A 21,292-nucleotide genomic window follows, 5' to 3' on the forward strand; every position below is an offset into this window, starting at 1 on the left:
AAAGGGGGAAGGGGAACAAAATACTGTGTGCCTTAGTTCCTCATTGCTCCCTGTCGCTCCCCCCCCCCTTTTTTTTTACTGCGTCTTTCATTTAACGACTACCATCTTTTCTTATTGCGTTTTCCCCCCTCTCTTCGGCCATACAAGGGTCTGTTCATAGAATGGGAAGCTTACCTTAATATACAAAATTTTTGCTTACTTCATCTATAGTTCTTCTATAGTTCTTCATCTATAGCATAGTTCAAAGCGGCTTCCTTTGAATGCAAGCTTTAGGCACAAGTACACGAAAGAAGAAAGAGAAGAGGAAAGAAAATCTCCGAGGCAAACAAAGAGGGCGAGTATTTACAGGGTCGCTCTCTTGTGCTCATAATTTTCCCACCACACCAGTGCTTGTAGATTGAAAGACCAATATCATCAGGCAGCTTATAGAGCATTGCTTGACAGGAGAGCGGCGCTGAACGTTGTAACATGGGCATCGCTGCTGCATCATTGTTGTCATATTTATTTATTTATTTATTTATTTATTTATTTATTTATTTATTTATTTATTTATTTATTTATTTATTTATTTATTTCAATATGTTGCAGCCCCGAACGGCTATTGCAGGAGCGGGAAGTACGGGACACAAAAATGAGAAAGAAATAAGGAAAAAAAGGTGCAATGCAAGATCAGGGGTTCACAATGTATTAGAAGAATTCAGCGGACGTTAACGATTGAACATGGCCGGGTAAAGAATCCCAGACTTCTACAGTACGCAGAAAGAACTGTATTTAAACACATCGGTGCAGCGTTGAAAAGGAGACGCGTTCAACTCCCGACGGTGTCTATAGTGGATGTAGGTCTAGCGGTTGTCATCTAGCTACTGAGTAGATAGTAAATTGTGGAGCTGAGCTGAGTAAATCGTGGAGAGTTATTCAGTGCACGTTCAAGGATTCGACGTGGTGACGGAGAGAGAGAGAGTGGTAAGCTGAATATTGCAAAGATAAGAACTAGGTGGAAAAAATGTCTGTCGTAGCGACGATAAATGAAGAGTACGGCTTTCTTCTGGGCAGACTCAACTTTGTCGCTATCAGATCGTTTGTGTGGGCTTCGTACGACCGAACCATACTCGAGTGCGGGACGAACTATTGTTTTAGAAATCAAGAGCCTCATGCATGTTAAGAGGGGCCGAGGGTATGTGGCAAGTATCCTAGCTTTTTAAGCGCACGGTTGGACATGAGTTCAACGTGATGGGACCAGCAGAAACCCTTAGAGAATGTAAGACCAAGATATTTACGGTGGCAAATTTTCTAGAGGAGGATAATTACACCAGTAACTGAACGAAGATGGGAAAGAGCGCTAAGTAAATGATACTGAGATTATCTTAACTATAACTGTCATAAACGCGTATTTTAAACACCAGCCGAAAGAAAAGTGCAAGGACAATGCCGGACACACAAACGTACGAGTATGTCCGTGTGTGCATGTATACACCGGGTGCTTTATTTTAACATTAATAGAATTATTTAAATCGCCTGTGTCATTTAGCACAAATATACTTATTGAGCTGGAATATTCGAAGAGGTATACGTTATATTCACTGAATATCAGTGCGTATAATTGAATAATTAAAAATCACTAATTACATGTTCAACTAATTAGTTGAGCATACGTATTGCAATACATGAATTGAAGCCAGGGTATCGCACGGTACTTCCACTTGGAACAAATCTTGAAACTAGCACCGGTTTTGAGGCAAGCACCGTCAAACTTGCCGTAAAAGCGCAATGCTGTTCCACTTACTTTCTTAACAAAACGGCTTTTTTATGCAGGGAAGGTCGAAAATTACTGGAACACCAATGCATTCCGTCAGAAACTGTGGGAACGCACATCCCGAAACTAGTGCCATCCTTATAGTTCGTTCCAAGTGGATATGACTTTAAAGGTCACCCGGCTACAATTCGTAAATTGCAGTATGTGGCGTTAATTAATTAGTTTAATACTAATTAGCAAGATGTTTTAATTAGTCACGGACCCACTTTTTTATACGAATACCATTTGCCTCTGAGAGTAACTTAGCTCAAGAAGTAGAATTATGCTAAATGTCACGGGCGAGCTTTGAAAATTCTGTTAGCGATAACGCAAGACGAGGCGTTTCGCGTTATCGCTAACAGAATTTTAGAAATCAGGAGCCTCATGCATGTTAAGAGGGGCCGAGGGTGAACCCATTCACGCTGGTGGCGGCAGCACACGCGACGGCGCCCGGCCGCCGCAATGTGCGGAGAAATCGCTCGCCGCTTGTGATTCGCACCACGCCATGCTCGGTGAGTGAGTCAGGCTGTTTACCAAAGGACCAACAGAAACCGCTCGGTAAACACTGCTTTTCTCCGAGAGCTTCCGGCAGAGTGGGGCTTGCAAACTGTATGCGCTGGCCTATGGGAAAGCAAGGCACGCGTTGCGCGTATTTTAGAAGCGTGCTCGGAATATTGTCAACGTAGAAACTGCTGGTGACATGTTTGTGACAAAGAAAAAAAAAATAGCGTCAGCATTATTTTGCGAGCAACCGTGCTCCACAGAAAGCTTCCGCCACGCTCACGTTTCAGCAAATTGTGTCAATAAAGTATGCCATTTATTACTAATAACTCGTCCTTTTCCTTGTTAAATTTTTGTTGCGATTTGGACAAGTCATGACATCAATGCCATTAACGTGCAAAAACGTGGCGAATAAAAAGCAAGGGTGGAATTCAGAAAGCTTTCCAACCGTAAAACGACGACTACGCCAGCATGCATCTCGTGGGCTGTTGGCTATTAGCTGACGAACGTCATGCCGAACATTTATTGCTTTCTCCGGTGGTTGTAGCAGAAGATGTGTGCAAGTTAAAGTAAGATTTTGTTCTAGTAACGGAGAACGCTGAAACGAGAAGTGCAGTGCTCAGCAATCGAAACGCGATAATCGGAGCCCGTGGCTGCCGGCACCTTTTGCGCTACCGGAAGGGAAGCCACGATGCTTTTTTTCTGGGGGGGGGGGGGGGGGGGAGGAGGAGGGGATGAAAGCGCGGAGGTGCGCAGCGTTCGGCGCCGAGCGCTTATTGGTGGCGCTGGCAGCCATGGGGTCCGAGAATCGCTGAACACTGTAAGTGTTTACGCAAATATGCAAAAAAAAACATCAGCATTTTTTTTTCATGGTGTATTCTGCATGAAACAAAAAATATTGGTTACACTAAGGAATTTAATGCATCCTGGGAGATAAGCAGAAGTCAGCGCTCAGAGTCAGAGCCACCTCATAAGCCGCATTCAGATAAATTCGCACAATAAGTATCGGGGGGGCGGGGGGGGGGGGGGCGCTCTCGCTTACACAGTGGCTATGCGACGACGAGAAAATGCTGTTGTTTGCTTTCCTTCAGTGTCCCAAGTTCCTTGGATTCCCAATGCACAAGTGTATAGACAGCTGACTGCGCTATGTTTGCAGCCACCGTTTCTTGGTTCGCTTCAATAAGGAGGTTAATTCACCGATGCACAAAATAACGTACCGCAATTCAGTCACACAGTAACGGCTTAAACACAACGCCGCGCCCAGTGTCGTCATCTGTCGACCGCCTCACCTTCGTAGATGGTGGGCTCCTTGTTCCGGAAGTAGACGAGCGACGGGAACTTGGTGATGCCGAGCTTCTTTGCGGTCGGCCGGTCGCTGTTCTTGACGAAAGCCACGCCGAACTTCTCCGCTTCGTCGTTGATGTGCTCCAACTCGGCCAGGATGGCATCGCAGTTTTTGCAGATCTTCGTGTCTGCCAGTAGAAAAGACAAAGAAGGAAAGTAATAGAGTGATTCATTCGAAATTATTACATTTATTTGTAAAACAAACATGTACCGATTTTGCCACTACTGGTTTAGGTCCGCGGCAGTTGTTCCCTAAATGTACAAAAAACTAAATGCAACATGCGCAGAAGGCCATGAAGGAATTGAAGTTATTTGAGCGAAAAATTGTATTATGCAGGGAAGCGGGCTCTCACGCGAATTGCGAAAGCCTTCGTTGTCGCTCACCTGCAGTGAGGTGCAGCGACCTGCGTGCAGCCAACATCACATCGCGTGGCCTTGCAGCAAGCTGGAGGGGCGCGGCGGCCAAACTAATCGCGTTCCGCCTTGAGTGTGGACTTCAGGCAGCGTCCTTTAGCTGGCGCAGCAATGCGCTCGGCGCTCTGTATAATGCCGCAATTTTTCATACCATCCCAAAGCTGCAAAACGTACTAGCTCGTAAATGTTAGGGCTCTTCTTTTTTTTGTTTTGTTTAACGCTGTGCGTGACCATAAGTTCCATTTCATATACTACTAACCGAAACACTGGGTGCCCTTTTAAATGATGAAAATGGTGCAGAAAATTCGTGTTACTAGATTTCGCAAGAAAATGAATAAATATTCGAATCTCAGCAATATAAGGACGTCTCTTGGCAAGATTGGCAGTGCCAGCCACAGTTACAGGAGTCACACAATGTAACCGAGAAAGCACAGAGCTTGCAACGATGTTCTTGAACTGAAATCTGGCGCGAGATACGGAGAGGCACACACGTCGGTCGCTCGGCGCCCGCATCGATGGCCGCACTCCCACGGGGTGCGAAGGTGCAATGCGTATGCGTTAGTGTACCGACCCTTGTGCGCCCATCAAACAACCTCGGGGAATCAAAATTAACGCAGGGCCTTCTGTGCCCTCTGTAACAGTGTGTTGCTTTCGGACATTAAATCCTAATGATTAAATTAGTCGATTATTGTACTCGTATTTTCTCCAGCGCTCACTTCTGTGACATGACTTCCTAAATTCAGGTTAAAGAACTATTAGTGCCAAGACGTGGGATCTGACTCCCGGCCCGCCTTGAATTTCATTGGCTAAACACTACTACGGCGTTACCTGAATAATGTTCTACTGTGAGGTCTGTACATGGTCCACGAGTAACGAAGGAGTCCGGCGTCCAGCTGGGATTAATGTGCATCACTGGCGGCGCTGACGTTTTTCGAAGCATCATGGCGCTTGCAAACCCGATTCCACTCCAGTTTGCGAGCAACCGCTCGACGTTCAGTTCTGCAGCGTAGAAGCTGGATTTTCTTACTAAATACACCAGGGTAAACTAATAGGATTGCTAATCAGAAAAAAAAAATGTCGCGAGGTGTTTTTCTGGGCAATTCGTGGCAGTAGCACTAGTTCTTAGTTCCAATTATGATCGACCTTGTGCGTAGAAACCATACCACCGGCAACAGCTGAAGGAGTGAAGCAGTGAAATTTATGCAAAACGAAGTTAACTTCATCAATGTCTGGATCAAAAAAAAACATGTTCGTTACTACCTTTAGACACCAGTTGTGCCCATGGCCGAAAACAACGGAGTGTTTTGCAGGAAACGTTCTTGGGAGGCCTGCGAATAAAGCGGGGTCGTGTTGCGATTCCAGTCACGCGATGATTTTCGGCGATTGCTGGAAATCATTGCGTGACTTGCTGCTGTAAACAACCACCTGCCATTTCTTGACTCTCAATGTAAGGCAGTAGTAGTGTATTGTACTCGTACACAAAATTCGCGCAAACGCGTGCAAGAAATTCGCGTGGTGAGTAAATCACTTCTGCGGAAATGCTCAAGCTGGAAGACGCTTCATGAAAAGGCAACGTTTCCATCCGCCTGGGAGTGGCACAAAAATACAAAGCAAACTCAGGTTCGATTCTCGAACAGGGACGAATTTTTGTTGGATGGCAACGCCGTCCTTATGAGAAACTCGGATGTGTTTACTCTGTAGTCTGAATAGCCACTTTCGAGTGGATAGCACTTATCACTTACGTAAAATTTGCGCCATGTAATTCACTGTATAGTATCGAACGCCTCTTTATTCTTTTCGTCACAACCAACCTGAGCGCTGCTGCAGAACACTTTGCGAATGGTATGCAGTATTCAAGTATCTTTTGGGCTGCCAAATACGTCTCGACATCAGGTATTTACTGCATTTATTTTTAATTTTATGCCGGTGCTCAATGTACAGAGTCTCCCTCGGTATCCCGTACGGCTCCGCTCCTGTATATATCCACTTTCGAGTGGATAGCACTTATCACTTACGTAAAATTTGCGCCATGTAATTCACTGTATAGTATCGAACGCCTCTTTATTCTTTTCGTCACAACCAACCTGAGCGCTGCTGCAGAACACTTTGCGAATGGTATGCAGTATTCAAGTATCTTTTGGGCTGCCAAATACGTCTCGACATCAGGTATTTACTGCATTTATTTTTAATTTTATGCCGGTGCTCAATGTACAGAGTCTCCCTCGGTATCCCGTACGGCTCCGCTCCTGTATATGTATGGGCTTCTAGCGAATCAGTTCTGTGAAAACCCGCAAGATGAACGAGAGGGAAAGTTGGCATCAACCTGCGAAGCGAGAAGGAAGCTCTCACACGCTTTTCAGAAGGAAACCCATCCGGGAAACCACTTTCTGGAAAAAAAAAACACCGCATGAGCTTTCTTGCCCCTTTGTTTTACGCTTCTGCACAAACCCCCATGTTTATTTTCTGCCTTACCTCGTTGAAAGATACGACATACTCCTCTCTTCGTTGCGTCTTACGTTTTTGGGAAAGGCGAGGCCTCTCGGCTTCGGAATAACTAGCCCTCTTCCGACAATGCTCTTCTGCTAGTCGAATGCGCTTGCGCGAGGCAAATACGAGAGAACCGAGGAACAGCAGCCGCGGACAGCCAGGGGGAGCCAGCGGCGCCCTCGAAAATCCCTCGTCGCCTCGAGGGCGTCCACGCCTGGCCGCACCGTTTCGGCCGACTGCCTCCGAACCTTGCCTCTGCCCCTACGAACGCTGACGGTGCACTTCTAGGCATACAACGAGCTTAGTAATTATCTTCCAACACCGTCAGTGATGCGCAATCATGACGCTCATTTTCATCCGAGGCATTTGACACAAGACGCCGTATACTACAGTTGCAAAAATGCGCATCATAGCAACAGAAGAGAAATTGTGTGCTGGCCTTTTGTCGACCACTGATATATACGTGGCACTAATCAGCTCGCAGCTATCACGCAAGCCGAAACTCCTCGAATTTTAGTCGAACAGCTTTCCTATATCGCTTGAAAATTGAAGTTGTCTGCTCCTATCACCACCATCAAATGCGGCGAAGCCAGCTTTCAGTAGGTTAAGTGCATCCGTCGCGCATGTTGTAGACGGCGCGATGCGCCCTGTCCTACTGCGGTGATACGTTCCATCCAAACGGCATTTGAACAAGCGCCGGGGAGCTTTTGCGTTCGCACCTGTCCTCTTGAGGCACTGCAGCGTGTTAGCAGATCGAACGTCGCGATGCATTAAAATTTCCCGATTGCCATTTGTTCGGCATGTTGGTAAACTGGAAAACATCTTTAGCGCCAGCGAACAAGGACAGAAGGGAGACAAAATGTCATGCGGTCACAGAAACTTTCGGGAACTTTCCTTCATTATGACGGAAATCGATACATTAGCGTGTGCGTGTTAGATAAATATATAGATAGATATATCTATATATATATACATAGATATAGATATACAAAGATCCTCCAAATTTAAATTGAAGTCACAAGCTGCCATTCCAAACCTATCTCTGCTCCTCCATTTGTCCTTTTTGTTAGAACAACGATGTCAAATGTTAGAAGCAGCGCCATTAATGTAGACCGATGTTCATTTTTTTAAAGCAATTATTAGCGAGCAAGTACAGTTTGTCGTCTTCTGGCTAGCCGATGTATTGTACAGCGGTTAGGCCAGAACGTATGTGTGGGATATGTGGGCGCAAGAGAAGTCCTTTTTTGTGCCTAACCGGTAAGCTTGCGAATAAATTACGGTTCCCTTGCAAGCGCATATCCTGACACTGACAGCCTACTTAGGGAGCACAGAAATATAGTGACCTCGTCCGACCACGTGAGAAATACAAAAGCTGGAAGGCGGCGTAAAAGGGAGTTCTTCGTCCGCCCATTTCCACGAGGCCGTAAGTTTAACGATCTCCCATGCATCGTCATTTGTTGCTGCGCTGTCCGGCCAGAAAAGCGAGCAAACGCCGTCAAAAAGGAAACAAGTTCTTTCCCCGCTGATGCGCGCGTAAACTTTTATTATGCGTCGAAACTAGATAACAACGACAATCTAGAGCGTGAACAGCCACAAGAAACCAAATATTAAGAAAAAAGAATAAATGAAAGCATTTTTGGAAATGCCGCAGCATATTGTCTCTCTTAACCCACATGGCATATGTCTAATGCTTTGTATTCGTTCTTACATTTTTGTACGATGCATGCGCGAACCTGCAGCGTAACTTCAGAGCGATACCTATGAATGCCAATGACAGAATATTAAAGCGTGCATTCCACCCTGGAAATTCGTTCATATCGCAAACAAACAAGAATTCGATCGAGGGTAGAAAAAGTCGCTTCCTTAAGCGCGTGCTTCGATCGACGCGCACTCGTCGGGGATCGTTTCAACATTCCTGACAATAGGCCTCATCGTTCTTGTTATTCCTGAAACTCAACGCTCTTCTTTTCGCAGCAGCGTAATTCGAAAGCTTAAACATGAAACGTAGAACGAAGACAAAACGAAAATATCGAAGTTTTCAAGAACTGAAGAGCGAAGCGTCGCCAGTTTTTGCCTATTAAAAAGACTGGCCGAACTGCCTGGATTGAGAAGCAAAGCATTTTTTGTTTCATTAAAGTATAGAATTCTCATAACGTGCCGACATACATCACCGAGGTTTACTTGCGTGCTGGTGTCGCTTATAGTGCGAGCTAGTTGCTTCATTATTGCAGTGCCCTACTTCGCGGTGTGCCACCATCTCCCGCTTTGTTCGCCCCCTAACCCCGCCCCCCCCCCCTTTTTTTTTCTTTTTACGGTGATCTTCTTATTCTGAGACACGCGTCAGTTCAGGAGCGGCTGAATAAACCTTCTCTAAACTTACTCGGACAGCGCCTACACGAGAACGAATGACTACCAAAGGTGTACACCTTAGTAGTGCAGGTTGGAGATATCAACCATCGACAAGAACAGTGCAGTGGAAGACTAGTGCTGTGTTACGCGGTGCCTCCTTCGAAGATGTTGAACCCATAAAAGGGACCGAGAGAAAGTGTCCCCAATATTAAACTACGGAATCTAGGTGTCGGAGATAACGATGTGAATGAAAGAAGGAACGCGCGTCCTTCCTTTCGGGTTCACCGGGGGGCCTCAGCGGCCGCTTGCTCCGCCCCGAGAGCTGAGCTCGACGCCGGGCGTCGCCGCGACGGCGATGGCACTGCGCCTTTGAATCAACGCGTCTCGTCAACCGTCCGACATCGAACTGTCTTCCAGCTCTCCGTGCCGAGTGTCGGCGTCGTCGCTCACGTTTTAAAGCGAAGCTTTTTGTTGAATGCCCCCGTACTTATCGTGAATGTTCATGCGTGCCCAGGAGCTTCTTAAATGCTCTGGGCACCAATATGGCTGTGCGTTCGTTCTGCAAATCAAAATGCAATCATTAATACCGTTTCATTATTTATATTCCCCTTTACTTGGTCGCAGAAACTTGCACCGTATTGTTTGCAGCCATAAAAATATTTGCACGTAGCACCTAAAGCTCGACGTATTCATTCCCTGCCTTTCTATCGCTTTAAATTTTGCCCATGTAAGACCGGTTAAAGGCTTTTTCGTTTATATTACGGGTTTAATCTTGGTTATACTTTATTCTTAGCACGACATTAATGTCATCCCATCTTGTTTCAATTGTTCTATCCTTCACTACATGGCGTTGATTCTTTCGTAAGGCAATCGAGGCTTACTACTTGAATGTCTCTGTATTTCAGAAGGTGCTTTTTCCCCAGAGGCGTCTTTGAATGCCGCTTTCTTTTCGACGACGCGTTCGGGCCGCTAAGCGAGCAGTTGGGCGCTCTTTATCTTGTCTTGAATGTCGCATCCTCCATTATCATTGCTCCTCTTCGACGTTCGTTCCTTCTCACAGCATGATGGCGGGACTGGCTTGTTATATTTTGCGCCTCGCTCAAATACTTGCCTCGTTCATTTACCCTTTTTTTTTCACGCCTGCCCACCGAAGGCATTGATAATCTAGCGGACCGCCTTTATACCCACTGAGCGCACAGTCGTAGTTGGGGAGAACCGCATAAACACGGTGGGCGAAGTGTGTGCCGTTCCCTTGAGGCACTCTTCCGCGGCCGACTCGGTGATGAGATTGGCCGAAAGAAGTTGAATAAGGGCGGCCAACAGGAGAGTGCCTGCTCGTCTCGCACCCCGGCTGGGTAATTCCACGAAGCGCAGTGAAAGCCTGTCCGAAACTGCGCCGACGAAAAGCGATGACTTAGAGGACATGCTGTGCGGTATACCTCCGTGCAGTGCATCAGCTGCCTCGCGTGCACGTATCGGAGGCACGCTTCCGCTTCGTCAATCGGTACTTGTCGATGCAAAACGCCAACGTATTTTGCGATTTGTGCAATAGCTGCAATAACGAACAAAGAGGATTCAGTAAACGCGTCCACAAATTGAAAGGCTGTAATAATTCCTGAAGCGAAAGCAGTCACGTTTGCGCAGTTTCGCTGAGCTTGAAAATCCGGACACGATACGAGTAAGTGCCACAGTACCAAATCTTGCGCAAGAAGTTTCGTGGGCATCTCTCAAAGTTTCGTTTTCGACAGGGTCAACTCAGAGAGCGAGGCCACACGAGAATGATGTGCAGTCAACACTTGCGCCGTGCACGTGACAGCGTAGATAGAAGAGACCGCGTGCCGCCATTGGGCCGAACAGTGCACCATGTCCGCGCACTGCTCGAAGGCCACCACCTCAGTATGTGCGCTTGGCAGTGGCCGGATTTGAACTGCAGAATTAATATGCCAACAAGAAAATTTGTCTCTCTCTTGACATTGGCTGCTTAGGATAAGGAAAGGTATACTTTCCTCAGATAAAAACACAGAGCGGTTTTCATTTACCAACTACATCGCGTGTGTTTAAATTTGCACTGAACGCAAGCACAATTCATGCTTGAGTTTCAGATTCGACAACAAGAAAGAAAAAAATGGCTGTGGCTTAGCTAAGGTTAAGCCCAGGATGCGAAGCATACTAGCCTTTATTTTAGTTGTTGAACCACTGTTTAGCCTGGTGAACTGCTGTGTTGCTTGGCTATATTTGGTTCGGCTAGACGAAGAAACAACTCAGGCGTTACTCTGCTTCGCCTTCAAGAGTGGAACGCGACAGCGTTCCCGTCGACCCGCCAAGGGGTGTAAGACAATGGGCTACGGCGCAGCGACTACGCGCCCTGCATTGGACGCGGTGAGCGTCGAGCAACGCAGCGTTCGGCGCGGCAACGAAATGTGCGCCTGAGCAAGCGACGCACGCCTGAGCCTTAGAAACAGCTCGTTTCTAAGGCAACACCGCATTCACTAGAGGCGCTTTTGTACTGCTTTGAAGCATCGTACTCGTGGCTCAGTGGTTAGCGTCTCCGTCTCACACTCCGGAGACCCTTGTTCGATTCCCACCCAGCCCATCTTGCAAGAGTTGAGCCAAATCCACCTAGAAAATCAGTCTCTGTAGCACGCCACAACCTTCGCTTCTCATTCCAACGAGCAGCTCTGTCTCCAGGAGGCATCTCACCTCATGAGTGTCTAGCAGAGGCAAGCGCAGCTGCTTATATACCGCCGCGACGCCGCGAGTTGGAGCCCCGTTTCTCCTCTGTCGTGACGTCATGGTGTCACGTGGTATTGAAGGCGACACCGCCGCGCCTGAGGAGCTGGGTTGAGCTCTCGTAATATGCTTCGCATAAAAAAAGGAAACTCTCACCGAGATAAGATGCCGAATAAGGGACATAAAAGAAAGCAAAATTATTAAGTTGTGGTGGCGCCACACGTACTCCGTCCAAAGTCTTGACAGGTCTCTATGTAGTTGCCAGGAACGAGTTCCTCTTCGGCGATTTGGCTGGTCATGCGCAAAATTTCTCGAACCGAATGAACAGCAGGCGGATCCACCGTTTATGCGCGGCGCCACTGCCGCGCCATGCGAGACGCCGAGTGGCGCGTGCACGGGCTGCTATACGCCGTCACGGCGGTGACGCTCGTTTGTCCTGTATTTCGCGCGCTAAATGAACTTGCGAAGATAAATTTGGCTCAGTGTTACATCCGCTAATGGGTTGCGTTCTCCCTTACAACGTCTCATGAGAGAGAGAGAGAGGAAGGCAGGGAGGTTAAGCAGATGCGAGTTTCCGGTTTGCTACCCTGCATTGGTGGGGGTACGTAGGAATTGGAAAGAGGGCAGAAATAGAGAGCAAAAAAATCGCGCAGACTCCTCGGGAGTTGCTTAAATATGCGTAAGCATTGTGTCACTTGCTCGTCTCCACGCAGCCCGGTGTCATTATCAGTGTTATGAAACTTCATCCGACCAGTACAAACGACAGCGCTGCGGCGACACGAGCTGGTGCTAAGGGCGGCGCAAGCTGTATTGATGACGCAAGCAAACTACTGCAGGTGCAGGCGCCTGGCGCTCTGTTGACATTCCGATCATTAGAAGCCGTCATCTCTCTTTAGCGCCTTAACCATCCGCGTCGGACGTTTATCAACCGTGATCAACCGTATACTCCGGCGGTGACTACGTATGGCGCGGTCGCGCGCGCCCTATCTGGAAAGCGATCTGCGATGGAGAAACAGTGCGCCGAGTGCTGATAGCTTCGTGTGCGCTGTGTTCTCGCCGCTTAGTTCGCGCTGAAGCGAGAGGCAGCACGAAGGTCAATTCTGCCGCTGCTGAGGGCCTTATCTCGAAAGCGATCGTCTTACTTGACGGCCGGACGGAGGGACGGGTTTCCTCGTTGGGTAGGCATAGAAATGCTTACGCATTTAAAAAAAAGAAGGAAAAAATAACAGGAACAGGTAACGAAAAAGGCGTAGCAATTACAGGCGTTGACACGGGCCGGTCGATCTCAAGAAGCGCAGTAGCGCTTGCACGACCTTCTGATGTGCCAGTGTTGTAAAAGAACGTTTCATGAAAGTGTTATTCTCGGAACCAGCGCTGGTCCCCCTGGAGGGCGCCTTTCGCGCGAAACAGCGCTGCAGTGCTGCGGCAGCCGTGCCGTGCTGCAGCCAACTAGTGCGTGTATAGCTGCATTGATTGCTGTCAAGCGCACGGCTTGCTCGTACCCCTACGAGCACCTTTCGCCGATGACGTTTTCGGGAAACGCGATCTTTTTTTTTTCTTTTTTTTTTACGGCGCTAAATGTATCTTGGGCGGGCCGACCTGAAATAGCCCCATCGAGGCAGCTGCTCTCAGCCAGAGTGGCTGGCGGGAGGAAGGGGGCGGAAGCTGCCGGTGCCGACGCAAAGTGGTGAGGGCTTTCGAGGAGGACGTTCGTGAACATCATTTAGTCGCGTAGCCATACTCTGCAAATCTGCTTTGAAAGGCGCCACATTTTCCCATTTACTTGCTTATTTTTCACTCTTTCGCCATCACCGTGCTCATTTATTTTTTCGGTCGTTCCATATCACTTATGGGCCGCTTGCCTTCTGCGTTTTTATTTAGTTTTTTATCTTCTTCGGGAGCAACAGTTAGCTCGCGTTGTGCTGCAAGCAAGCTAATTTACCCCGCAAGACAAGAAATATTCAATTCTGAAACTGTGGGATGCTTCTGATATGTAAATCAGAAAACAAGGCATATCCTCTTGTTGCGTACAGTGCTGATAAAGATTTTCGGTCAAAATATTTTAAAGTGTGTTTCAATGAGCCCTCTGTTCGCTGAACCACTGGCTCATAACTTCCATGTGTGCGCGTCATGATACTGAATTACACGGTCATTTTTTATAAATTGCACTGTAAACGCTTTTCTGTAAAAGATGTGCGTCTTGAACTTCTTGTCGCGAATATAGTTGACTCCACATAGCGAATATCACTTTATCTGTAATAATACGTAACTTCTTATATCACGAGCAATTAAATTTTCCACTATTGATTCACGTCACCTCATCGCGATCGGTAAAGGCTATGGTTAACTTAAAAGTGACAAGACGTCAGTGTACCATGCACCACCCGCACCTTTCACAAATAAAATAGAACGAACCGTATTGCTACAGGTTAACTAACTTTGGCACTGTCTTCAAACATTCACCCCCGATTATTGCATGTATACGAGAATATCGCGTTTATAAAATGTCTAAAGCGGCGCAAAGTCTTTTCTAATTAAAGTGAAGACGAGATGAATTTGGTGCACGCATTCATATTAGTCATCTTCCTTTTTCTGTCCATATGTATATGGCTTTTTTCTCTCTCTCTTTTCTTTGGCGAATAGTAGTTCTCTGCTTATCAGAGTCATAAATTCGGGCTAGTTGCATTCATAAAGATTCGTCGTGAACCACACTCGCCAAGACAAAGACAGAAAGCGAGGACCGTGTCTTGTGGTTTGTTGCCTTCTGTTCTTTATTTAGTATAACGAATCGAAGCGCGCAACAGGATAAGGAATGCAGACGCACTGGACAGCATTTAAGTGTACGTGTCCGTGTCTTTGTGTCCTGTGGTGCGTTTCGTTGGCCTTAGAAGTTAACCTGAACTACTGATAAAACCGTTTTGTGACGACGACGGTTAGGTGAAAGGCTAGCATCCCGTTCCGACGTTTCTTGGCAGGCATCTAGTGCGAAGAGGGCACGTCCGCAGCCGGCGCTACCGCACGGGCCGCGTGTGTCCCCCGACGGCTGAACTGGCGTCCCCGTTCTGCGTGGAAATGCGAACGAAGCTGTCTCGCTCGGCACCCGGTCTCCGCTGGGTGACGTCGCCTCTGGGCCCTGCGCGAGGCTCGGGCGTCGACGCAGGACTCTGCCCTCGGTTCGAGCTCAGTGAACGAAGGCGTGCCGGCGTTATATATAACCCAGCCCCTCTCGCCCTCCTCCGGCAGAAAAAGTGGGCGCCTCTTGTTTTACGTCCGACAACTGGGCCACCGGAACGCGCGCCCCAGCCTTTGCCGCGTGTGTATATATATAGGCGTGCGCGGCGGAGACGAGACATGCTCCTTTCCCCTTCCTCTCTTTCTTTCTCTGCGTAGCCCCTCCCGTCCACCCTGCTTGCCGCTGCTGTCGCCAGGTGTTACGAGGTGGCTTGTCCTCGCCAACTGGTGGCACGGCACAGTTATCAACGCGGTGCGAGGCTCCCGAGCGAGAAGGTGGTCGCCGCCCAGACGCGTGCTTCCGCTCATTCCACGCGGGCTGCACTGTGCAAGCTTCATCGTACGGATGTTTCCCGAATACCGTAGTTAGAGTTGCGTACAGCTTGCAGCAAACATTTTCCTTGTTTTTTCTTTCTCAATTTCTTACTTTCATTTCACACTCATTACGTGCTCATTGCTTTCAGTCGTCCCCTCATCTCTATGTTTGTCTTTCGTTGTGCTACCTGTCATGGAAAAATATAGGCAGCCGCGTTGCAGTTTGCGATGGATTGTATTTTTTTTTTTTTTTGCTATTGTGCTGAATATTTTTTACTGAAATAGTTGCATATTGTATGTTACGTGTTCCTGAGTCCAGTTGCAAGCGGCCAATCGTGGGAACGCAGCCTCACGAGCAGAACGAAGCGGCCTCCTATTCGCGCTTGTTGTCGTCCGCCAAGGATCCATGTTTCATTGCTTATCGCGCGATAGAGTCCCCACTGCTTGTACGGTGGTGGCAGAACCGGATACGCCATTAGCCTCGCCGGCGGATGCCCCGCTGTTCGCTGCTGTTGACAGGCAGGAATTTCTGGCGCGAGGCGATAGACTGGAACGCCGCATTCACAACGATTCGTTCGCACCAGTGGGTGAACCGCAGGCAGAAACTAGTTCGAGAACGGGCTTTCTGCGGGCACGAATACGGTTTCGCACACATTAGGTTCATTCCGTCATCGTTAGAACTTTGGTGGAATTGGCAGGAAACTGAGAAATTTCGTCTTCAAGAACACACACCTCGCAATGATTGTGGGAACGAACGCCCGCGTTTACTAAGATATTTAAGCACGTCCAGAAGTCCTCCATCTTGTTATTCATTATTTAATGTAAACAAAGGTGCGAAGGCCAGCAAGAATTACGCTATTGCAAAAATATAGAAAGTAAGAGAACAGCTGTGAAGAAATATGAATAAAGGTGAAAACATGAAAGCGCAAAATAAAAAGAGCCGTAAGCAAAATCATCGAACGAGTAAACCATCGAGTCATTCCCGTGTAGCCTGCCATTCTTTGATTAAAAGCAGGTACTCTGGTCCCTAGTCAAAATTAATCAGGCACCCTCCTACACGGCCTAACTCCTTGCCCACGAGGAGTGAATTCGGCTCATATATATAAATATACAGTCCCTATTCATTAGTGTAACGGGTCCGCTTACGAGCGCTCCTTCCCGTTACCATGATTATCTGTAGCTGCCTCGGCAGTTGTGGTTGCGATGGTGTCACAATCAAAGCTATGGCCAGCATTCGCTCCGCCTCAGCAAAGCGGAGAACTTGACGACGGAAAGCGGATTCTTTTATAGGAACGTAAGGAACAGCGCCGTCCACGGTGGTGGTCACTTCGGGGGTCAATGGTGGATAACCGCGTAACGAGACATCTGGGAAAGCTCGACGTCCCGACGAAAGTGCGCCACGTCTTCCACCGCGTCGCGCCTGAACTTCTTTGGATATCGCTATAGGCCAGCGTATGTGCAGAAGTGCGCATGCGCAAGAGTTGCTCTTTCTCCGGTCAGCCATTTGGCCGCAACAAGTTTGGTAAGGACCTTAGAAAAGTGGGCCACGGGAATATGTTTGGTATATCAGTTACGCCGCACCACGTAAATACTGTGGAAGGAGATACATTCGTACAGTGAGTATATGAGATGACTGCATGGTTATCCCGGCTATGCACTGCGATAATTCTGTGCAGTCCCGGCAAGGACTGTGCTCGTTTCCTTCTAACACGAGGGACACAGTTCTCGATCCGTGCAATGAAATGACCGGGGCTTCGACGGCGGCTCTTCGCCGCGCAGTCTCTCAGCCGAGAACGCCTTCATTCGTTGCAGAGCTGTGGAAGCAAGGTGCGAAATAGTGAAGGATTGTTCGCGCAAAATTTGCTTACAAATATGAAGCTAAGTTCACAAAGCTTCTATTTCCACGGGAAGTTTTTTATTGGCTGGTCGCCTTCGACAATAATATGACTGCCATCACGATTGGCTCTTACGAACACATTTAGCGCTACGGCTTTCTGTGAGTATGGGTCCTGAAATTTTGGTTATTAGCTATAGAGTATTAAAAGAAAGCAATATTGGACGTGATTGAATTGCGAGGAGGAGAATCCGACACCGGGCGAGTAACGAATGTCTCAAGTCGCAGTCTAAGAGAGATCTGACAAACAACGGCTTCTGTTACTCTTTCATTTCGTTTTTTTTTTTTTTCCAATACCAACACGTAACGGGGATGCTAAAGCTGCTGCTGCAATGCAACTTTCAATGTTTCTCCCATTTTTTTTTTCACGCGTCCGTTATTTCAGGAATCGTGCCATGGCTCGTTCTGCTATAAACGTCGTATATTGAAACGCAAACTTCCCTTCTAAGCAATTGTGTTTTCGAAGAGACGTACATGAGTGGGCTTCGGAGCACAACTGTATAGGAAACGCATGTAAGCAACAGGTGCTGCTCGCTCTGAAAAGAAGCAGGAGCGAAATAATCAGAACCTTCTTGCTCGTGGTGTCCCTCAGTGAGAGGCACGTGCAAGATGCTTGCTTGTGGTATACGGTGCCATAACCAGAAAAGTAAACTGAGATCAAATGGGGAGCGTAATGTAATTACGTTTCGGTGGCGGGCAATCACTGGAAGCAAGCGCAGCAGGCTTTTTACTCAATTAGCGATCGCAGACCACCACCCTCAACACATTTACTTCCCTCTCTAGGATGCGTAGAGGTGGTTTAACCGTATAGTAACATTTTCATGAATCTGCTCTGTGGAAAACAGATAGTTGAGAGGTACATGACACGTTCATTTGTATGTGTTCGCTATATAGTGAGTGTCACAACTTGTTTGTGAGCGCGCCTACCTTGTTGTAATCGGCATCGAAGCTTATATGATATGACGAGGCTTATGGCATGACGTTGTCGTTCTGTCGTCACCGCCATTCAGTTGCCACTCGCGCACGCGTCACTTGCGCGTAGCTGGCAGGTTGACGGCGTGCTAAGGCGTTGCACGGTGAAGACACACGACAGTTGCGCAGGAGCGTTGTGCCGTCAGTTTTCTTCGTGCGTCAAAAAGTGCAGTCGGCAGCCTCTTCCGGTGGTACGCATACAGTTATGCAAATTAACGAAAACGGGCTGCGCAACTGTTTGCGAAATAATCCCTCCTGTCAGCGTCGAGTGCTCTTGGCTCGCGCTGGAGCGAAGGCTCGGCCGATGTATCTCGCACGGCTGCTGCTCTGTGGTGGCGCGACGACGAAAACGCTGGGCGGTCGGGCTCCGCTTCCAGTGCGAGCCCAACCGCCATTATCGTTAGGCCTTACTGAGCACAGCAGCCATTGTCCCTTCGATCGATGCTTTGTTGTCGTGTGCGGCGGCATTCGAGTCCCCACAGGGCGCATGGTTTAACGCGAGGTCGGCTCCCGCCTGGTGCCAACGAACATTCATCTGCGCCACGCGCGTGGGCAGCGGTGCGGGGGGCAATAATGAGACGCACAGCTAGCGCGTTCGCACGGCCGCGTGAAGCGAAGTGACATTCGGTCGTGTAGTGAAACTGTCCGCAGATGCGAGCACATGTCTCAGTGCTCGCATGTATATATATATTGTGGGAATTTATAAGCTATATTCTGTCATCTGTACACGATCATCATCATATGGGGTTCATGTGGGGTTCTTCTTCATCATCGCTTGTGGGGCTGGTTCTTAATTACTTAATTACTTAATTACTTAAGGGTTACTTAATTACTAACGAGGGTCTCGAATCCGGCAACATTGATGCCTTCAGGTAGCATATGTGGGTTTATTGACCAGTTGCCTTCACCCGAAAAAGATCACGTTCTCGTGACGCCTGCGGCAAGAAAGACGTTCCACGTCCGCCGCCAAGGTCTGTGAGTGGGGGCGCTGGCTAACACTCCCAGGGTTCTACTAGTGCACATAAATACCCAAGAAAGTGGATGGGGAAACGCCGCCGCGGTAGCTCAATTGGTAGAGCATCGCACGCGACATGCGAAGGTTGTGGGTTCGGTTCCCACCTGCGGCAAGTTGTTTTTTCATCCACTTTAATTTCCATTAATTTATCATTACTTTATTTCATTTAATAAGCACATGCAATTTCCCCTATGTTGTACTTGGTGTCAGTGTTTGTTGGCTTCTCATTATATGATACATATATATATATATATATATATATATATATATATATATATATATATATATATATATATATATATATATATATATATATATATATATATATATATATATATATATATATATATATATGTGTGTGTGTGTGTGTGCGTGTGTGTGTGTGTGTGTGTGTATTACCGATGCTGGCTATATCCAGCACCGTTCGCGGTTATTCGCAAAGCGTTACCAAATGGACTAGCGTGTTTTCTATAACGCGAGCATTTGCGCGTGCCACGACATAGCAACACGACGACGACAGTCGCGACGATCGTGTGACGGCGACGGCATTTCTACTCCGGCCGTTCGACGCGAGTGTAGGACGTACTGGTTGATGGGTTCTACATGGGCACTAGACGAATGTGTGCGGCAGAAACACGGACTTTGATGGCATCGGCGACTGAGTGATACAGTCATACGTGTCTATATATGTCATGTCGTCTATGTTAGAACGACGAGGACAACTGTACTTCGGTTACGTAGCGTTAAAACCTGTTCGACTTGGGTCCGTCAGGGACGTGGTACAATGTCACACAACTGCTGTGTAGCGTTAACTGCTGCGTAAAAAGTACCGGGGAACGTGGACCGGCTCTGAAGTCTGTCAGTCTGACACGGCGTCTCCATAAGTAATGGCCATCGTAGAAGGAAAGAAGCCAGATCGTCTCGAAGGGCTAGAGGTGGCCTTGGCACGAGGGAAGTATGCGTGCGATCGTGGCTTTTCTCTATTGAGACCGCCACCAAAGGGCGGTGCGGGTGTCGTCTTACAAGTAATGGAGACCGGATCGGCGGATTCCGACTCTGGACTCGCTCTTGGCCAAAGAGGCGCAGCTCTTAGGACGGCTCTGAATACCCGCCACCTTCAGTACCTTCCTATTCCACGTAATACGCCTTCGAGCGATCCCTTAATAACAGCAATTTTTAAAAATCATCATTGGGTTAAAGGACACAAGTGACGGTAGACAGAGGTTTGATCGCACCGTCGGTCACGCGTTTCTTCTAACTGAAGAGACCAGAAACAAGGCGGGACAGGAACGCATACGTAGCGCTATAAGCGCCTGGAACGAGGAGGCAAGCAATGATTCGTGCTAAATTGCCTGACTGCAGCGGTCTGGATGAGATCCTCAACGTACACCTCTCATTGCCCGGCTGCGTGCGGAGTCAAGTCGATGACCTCGCGTAGCCACGAGAAGCGCATCCAACGCTTGTCTACAGTTCGCGTTGTACCGATGCTGTGCCAAGAAGCACGTCGTGAGGTGCAGGTCACAACCGCTTCGACTCATTCATCGCAGAGACGCGGCGATCGTGTGCACAACTCATTCGACGTTTGTCTTGAGACGCAGGTAGTACGTCGAGGAGGAGGAGGAAAGACTGGGACGTTAGCCACTCTCAATACCGGCGGGCTATCCTATTCAGGGTAAAGGAGGAAATTGGAATAACAGGTGATAAAACGAGGGAACAGGTAACAAGAAAAGCGCGCGCGAGAGAGAAAATAAATTGTGCAAAAGCCTTCGAGCGAATAGTCTGAATTAACGAAAGAATGAGAGAAAGAAAGAGTGAACGAACGAACTCATTTTTCTTGCCGAGTCTGACCACCGACCGCAGACCACGATAACTGCCGAAAGAGCCGAAGAAAGCTGTTCGCTTTAAAATGTGTGCACACAATCGCGACGCAAATGTGTCGGTGACACCGTCCATATGTTCCCAAGTAGCGACACAATCCCGGCGGCCACGGCAGCCGCATATCGATGGGGGCGAAATGCGACAACACCCGTGGTACTTAGATTTAGGTGCACGCCGAAGAACTCCAGGTGGTCGAAATTTCCGGAGTGCCCACTATGGTGTGCATCATGATCAGATCGGGGTTTAGGCACGTAAAATCCCATACTTTTGTTTTTTAAAGTAGCGATACAACACGTTTAGAGCATTTTTGTGTTGAAGTCGGTCTAAAAAAGATGTCTGAGGAAGTTTCCCTCCGTCGAGGGGCGAAGTG

General features: G+C 48.0%; 1 protein-coding gene across 3 annotated transcripts in view; it reads right to left on the minus strand.

The window, feature by feature from the left end:
* The window catches only part of hlk (hulk), a 135,815-nt gene that overhangs the window by 99,612 nt on the left and 14,911 nt on the right, over positions 1 to 21,292 (minus strand). For all 3 annotated transcript variants that reach the window (XM_065434514.2, XM_065434512.2, XM_065434513.2), the window contains exon 2: positions 3,583 to 3,765. In XM_065434514.2, coding sequence (XP_065290586.2) covers positions 3,583 to 3,765 — 183 coding nt within the window. The remainder of the gene's footprint in view (positions 1 to 3,582; positions 3,766 to 21,292) is intronic.

The sequence above is a fragment of the Dermacentor albipictus genome, chromosome 5, assembly GCF_038994185.2.
Source record: "Dermacentor albipictus isolate Rhodes 1998 colony chromosome 5, USDA_Dalb.pri_finalv2, whole genome shotgun sequence".
Classification (NCBI taxonomy): Eukaryota; Metazoa; Arthropoda; class Arachnida; order Ixodida; family Ixodidae; genus Dermacentor; species Dermacentor albipictus.